Genomic DNA, 6,000 nt, shown 5'->3' with positions numbered 1-6,000 from the left:
AAATTTTCCTGTTTGGCTGCGGCAGGCTGGCTCGAATGTCCAAAAAAAAATTGGCACAGACAAAGCAAACTCCTGTTTGTGTGTGTGTGTGTGCGTGGTGTGTGTGTGTGTGTGTGTGTTCAGCCAGCCGGTGGGGAGGGCTTGTTTTTGGCCAAGAGGTTTTGCCCAGGCTGGGGTTTATATTTCAGGAAGGGAAATCTTGCAAATATATAGATCATTGTTTTATTGGCGGCTTCCTTCCTCTGTTTTAATAAAACCTGTCTCCCCGTCTCTTTCTTCATTTCTCTCCCCCCCCCCCCCCGCTTTTATTTATGACAACTTTTTAAAGGGCCGGCTCTGCTGAATCGGTGGGAATATGAACCAGCAACAGAGAATGGCAGCCGCAGGAACGGACAAAGAGCTGAGCGACCTTCTCGACTTCAGCATGGTGAGCGAGGAAGGGGAGGGCTGGTGGAGGGGGGAGGGCAGAGAGGTTTGTGGGACAGAGAGGAGTTTGGCGTCTCCATTTCCCCCTTCAACCGCCCCCATTCTCGGGAGGTGAACCGAGTTGTGCGGGGCGGGGGGGGGGGGGGAGAACTTTGGAGGCCGTGTTCAACAGGAAGGCAACCCTCGTTTCACTTGTTTGTTCTGCCGTGGCAGGACCGAGGGGGATTCGTAATTGCTATGGTCCTCTTGTTTTGAAACCTTGGAGATGACAGACGGGGAGGCTACGAGTTACGGGCAATCGCTGTGATTCTTGCCTCCCTGTTTTGTTTTGTTTTTTAAAGGCTTCTGCAAAATGCAGGTGACAAAAAAGAAATCTGCCTGTCGATTCTTGGAATCCGGGCTTTTTTTGTAGCAGGAGCTCCTTTGCATACTAGGCCACACACCCCTGATGTAGCCAATCCTCCTGGAGCTTACAGCAGGCCCTGTATGAGGAGCTCTCTAAGCTCTTGGAGGATTGGCTACATCCAGGGGTGTGGCCTAATATGCAAAGGAGTTCCTGCTGCAAAAATAAAGCCCTGCTTGGAATAACTTGATCTTTCGGCTGTTTCCCCTTTGGCTTTTCCAGGTTTTCAGAGGGCTGTTTTGTTGCGGGGGCGGGGGGGGGGGCGTCCCCTATGGAATCACAGAATCGTAGAGTTGGAAGGGACCTCCAGGGTCATCTAGTCCAACCCCCCTGCACAATTCAGAAAATCCACAAACACCTCCTCCTAAATTCACAGGATCTTCATTGCTGTCATATGGCCATCTAGCCTCTATTTAAAAACCTCCAAGGAAGGAGAGCCCATCACCTCCCAAGGAAGCCTGTTCCACTGAGGAATCGCTCTAATGGTCAGGAATTTCTTCCTAATGTTGAGCTGGAAACTCCTTTCATTTAATTTCAACGCATTGGTTCTGGTCCTAACTTCCGGGGCCACAGAAAACAATCCCACCCATCCTATATAGGACAGCCCTTCAAGTTCTTGAAGATGGTGATCCTATCACCTCTCAGCCGCCTCCTCTCCAGGCCAAACATGCCGAGCTCCTTTAACCTTTCTTCATAGGACTTGGTCTCCAGACCCCTCACCATCTTCGTCGCCCTCCTCTGGACCCATTCCAGCTTGTCTAGATCCTTCTTAAAATGCGGTGCCCAAAACTGAACCCAGTACTGCAGGGGAGGTCTTACCAGAGCAAAGTAAAGCGATTCCATCACATTACGTGATCTGGACACTAGGCTTCTGTTGATACAGCCCAAAATTGCATTTGCCTTTTTAGCCACCGCATCACACTGTTGACTCATGTTCAGCGTATGATCCACTAAGAACCCTTAGTTTGCAAAGATTTGCCAACTATTCACGGGGTGGGTGGGATGATATGGGGATATTCAGGATACTCTCATAGTAATGGATCTCCCATGCTCAAGATCCTTTTTTTAAAAAGGGAGTGTTAAAGTCGCACCCCGCAGCCTGTGCTCGTACCGCTTTTGATCGAGGCACTGAAGGTTCATGCTTGCCCTGTGTGTGTGTGTGTCTGCAAACTTGTGCATCAGTGTGTTGGAGGTCCTGAATTAGGACACCTCCCTTTCCCCCCTCTTGCTCTCTTTTTGATTTGAGAGCGATGTTCTGGATTGTGCCCATGAATCTTTCTCCTTTTTCGTTTTCTTCCAAACGGAGACTGCTGCCCCCCGCTCCCATCAGTCATCGCTGCCAATCTTTAAGCAGTGGCTGGAGAAATAACTTGGCGGGGATGTTCTAAGCCAGGGGTGGCCAAACCTGTTTAATGTAAGAGCCACATAAAATGTCAGATGTTTGAGCGCCGGGAGGGAGGGTGAGGTGGAAAGAAAGCAACTTTAACTTTAAATGCCTTCTCCAAGCTGCTGGATGGCTTGGTTTGGCTTGGAGAAGCGATTTAAAGAGAGAATGCCTTCTCCAAGCTGGCTGATGGGGTTATGGGGGCTTTGAGAGCCACACTGTGCGTGTGAAAGAGCCACATGTGGCTCCCGAGCCACAGTTTGGCCACCCCCTTTTCTAGGCTGATCCTTCATGGAGCAGGGGGCTGGACTAGATGGCCTGCATGGTCCCTTCCAACTCTGTGTCTCTATGTTTGTCTGTCTGTGTGTCATGGAGCATTATGGCTCAGTGGGTTTTCCTCTGCTCCCCTCACGCTTCCCAGTTTTCGTGGTGCCCCATTCAGTGCACGGTGTTTTCTTTCTGCCCCTCCGCTTGTTCAATGGGACAGGGCAATTGCGGAGGCAAAACCGGGGTTTGTCTGCCAGCTGTAGTGAAAACTGGCAGGCGGAACTGACCCCGGGGAAGTTTGTGTCATGCCAGCTGAAGTTGTCAAGTGTGTGTGGGCTTGGCTTTTGAAGATAAGGGACACTTTGAGCGAACTGGAGAGAGGCGGAGGAGAAAAAGCCACCCGGTCATCATGAGAGATAACGGCGGTAGATTCCCCCGCCCCGTTTCGCGTTTTTTTCTGTTCCAGCCAGCCAGGATTTTAGTGCATTGTAGTCCCTTCAGAATGCATGTTTAGAGTCAAATTTGGGGTTCCACTCAAGTGGAATTGCTTCTCTTGTTGCATTTTGGCTGGACTCCTTGCAGTTTGGGGCGCTTGCTAATGAGCCGTTGATGGCTTTGCGTGTTACACTGCATCATGGGAATTGTAGTCCACAGGGTTTCCACGAACCCTTTGCAGCAGTCTCCCACGCGGTTCTAGGAACGCTGCCCTGGATTTGTGCGTGCATTTGTGCCTGCTTGCAAATACGTCTGTGCTTTGATACGCTTGCCCGTGTGCAGTGTGTTGCAAGGGAATAGCGGTCTCGCTCTCTTCTGCCTTTTTCCAACCCCTTGGGGGAAAGTACAGACTTATTTAGTAGGTGGTTACCATGTTTATGAGAGCCCCGTGGCGCAGAGTGGCAAAGCTGCAGTACTGCAGTCCAAACTCTCTGCTCACGACCTGAGTTTGATCCGGGCGGAAGCTGGTTTTCAGGTAGCCGGCTTAAGGTTGACTCAGCCTTCCATCCTTCCGAGGTCGGTCAAATGAGTGCCAGCTTGCTAGGGGGAAAGTGTAGATGACCGAGGAAGGCAATGGCAAACCACCCCGTAAAAAGTCTGCTGTGAAAATAATAATAATAATAATAATAATAATAATAATAATAATAATAATAATAATAATAATAATAAAATTTTATTTATATCCCGCCCTCCCCGCCGAGGCAGTCTCAGGGCGGCTAACAACATTCGTAGAATAATTATACAATACAGTAGTTATACAAAGAAGAAGAAGATATTGGATTTATATCCCGCCTCCACTCGAAGAGTCTCAGAGCGGCTCACAATCTCCTTTCCCTTCCTCCCCCACAACAGACACCCTGTGAGGTAGATGAAGATATTGGATTTATATCCCGCCCTTCACTCTGAAGAGTCTCAGAGCGGCTCACAATCTCCTTTACCTTCTCTCCCCACAACAGACACCCTGTGAGGTGGGTGGGGCTGGAGAGGGCTCTCACAGAAGCTGCCCTTTCAAGGACAACCTCTGCCAGAGCTCTGGCTGACCCAAGTGCCATTCCAGCAGGTGCAAGTGGAGGAGTGGGGGAATCAAACCCGGTTCTCCCAGATAAGAGTCTGCACACTTAACCACTACACCAAACTGGCTTTAAAATCAACATGGTCTTAAAACCATTCTGATTCACATTTAACATATTTTGACAGTATATGGTGATATTCCTGGCGCTATTCTGTCAGTTTGCATAGAAGCAGAGATCACCGAGGCCAAATCATTTTGGCGGATCCATTATTCAGCGATCCATAGTCAGCAGTCTGCAAGGCCAACCTAAAAAGGATGGTCTTGCAGGCCCTGCGGATTGGTCGAGACTCCGCAGGGCCCGCACCTCTTCCGGAAGCTGGTTCCATAGGCGTGGAGCCATAACAGAGAAAGCCCGATCGCGGGTGCTCTGTAGCTTTACCTCTTTCGGCCCGGGGATAGTCAGCAGGTTCTTCCCAGCTGACCTCAGGGCTCTCTGGGGTTCATATGGGGAGAGACGGTCCCCTCAGGTAGGCAGGTCCTCAGCCATATAGGGCTTTAAAGGTGATAACCAGCACTTTGTAGCGAACCCGGTATGTAAATATCGTGATGCAGTGTCACCCCAGAGTCGGAAACAGCTGGTGCTTGCACAGCGGCCGGGTTCAGGTAGCCGGCTCCAGGTTGACTCAGCCTTCCATCCTTCTGAAGTCGGTCAAATGAGTCCCCTAGCTTGCTGGGGGGAAAGTGTAGAGGACTGGGGAAGGCAACGGCAAACCACCCTGTAAAAAGTCTGCCATGAAAACATCGTGATGCAACGTCACCCCAGAGTTGGAAACGACTGGTGCTGTGCATCCAAAGCTGCATAGATCCTTCAGAGGAACAAAAAATGGTCCTTCCCGATACCTGACTCTTTTACCTGGAGATGCCGGGGGTTGCATGCCCCATGGCGCAGAGTGGTAAAGCTGCAGCACTGCAGTCTGAGCTCTCTGCTCACAACCTGACTTAGATCCCAGTGGAAGCTGGGTTCAGGTAGCCAGCTCCAGGTTGACTCAGCATTCCATCCTTCTGAGGTCTATAAAATGAGGACCCAGCTTGCTGGGGGAAAAGCGTAGAGGACTGGGGAAGGCAATGGCAAACCACCCCGTAAAAAGTCTGCCGTGAAAACGTTGTGAAAGCAACATCACCCCAGAGTTGGAAATGACTGGTGCTTGCACAGGGGACGGCCTTTACCTTTTTTACCTTTTACCATATTTATAATGTCCCTGGGGGGGCAATGATCTGGCCTAGTAGTTAGATGATTCGGATAAGTCTGAGGGGCCTGAATTCAAATCTCCCTACTGCCATTTACTTATTTATGAACGTTATTTGTAGTCCACCTTTTCTCATTTGGACTCAAGGTGGATTACCCAAAGTGAGTCAATGCCATCAACAAGATGGGTCATTTAATAAATAATGAAATAGGATTCAGGTAGGGTTGCCAATCCCCAGGTGAGGGCACTGGATCTCCTGGTTTGGAGGCCCTCCCCCCGCTTCAGTGTTATCAGAATGCGGGGGGGGGGGGGAGATGTCTGCTGGGCACTCCATTATTCCCTAAGGAAACCAATTCCCATAGGGTATAATGGAGAATTGATCTGTGGGTATCTGGGACTCTAGGGGGGCTGTTTTTGGAGATAGAGGCACCAAATTTACAGCATAGAATCTGATGCCTCTCCTCAAATTACCTTCCAAGTTTCAAAAAGATTGGACCAGGGAGTCCATTTCTATGAGCCCCCAAAGAAGGTGCCCCTATCCTTCGTTATTTCCAAATGGAGGGAAGGCATTTAAAAGGCGTGCGGTCCCTTTAAATGTGATGTCCAGAACTCCCTTTGGAGTTCAGTGATGCTTGTCACACCCTTGCTCCTGGCTCCACCCCCAAAGTCCTCAGATATTTCTTGAATTGGCCTCGGCAACCCTAGACTCCGGTTGCAAAACCAACCAGCAACCTAAAAAAAACAGAATTTAAACAGAGTTTGAGCA

At 49.9% G+C, this 6,000-nt stretch overlaps 1 protein-coding gene across 7 annotated transcripts in view; it reads left to right on the top strand.

Annotated features, from left to right (window-relative positions):
• Positions 1-326: 326 nt before the first annotated feature.
• Positions 327-6,000, top strand: part of TCF3 (transcription factor 3) — a 181,177-nt gene continuing 175,503 nt past the window's right edge. For all 7 annotated transcript variants that reach the window (XM_060232788.1, XM_060232787.1, XM_060232782.1 and 4 more), the window contains exon 1: positions 327-427. In XM_060232788.1, coding sequence (XP_060088771.1) covers positions 356-427 — 72 coding nt within the window. In that variant the 5' untranslated portion in view covers positions 327-355. The remainder of the gene's footprint in view (positions 428-6,000) is intronic.

This window comes from Heteronotia binoei, chromosome 2 (assembly GCF_032191835.1).
Source record: "Heteronotia binoei isolate CCM8104 ecotype False Entrance Well chromosome 2, APGP_CSIRO_Hbin_v1, whole genome shotgun sequence".
Classification (NCBI taxonomy): domain Eukaryota; kingdom Metazoa; phylum Chordata; class Lepidosauria; order Squamata; family Gekkonidae; genus Heteronotia; species Heteronotia binoei.
Note: the sequence above shows the minus strand (reverse complement) of the source record. Positions and strands in the feature narration are given on the sequence as shown.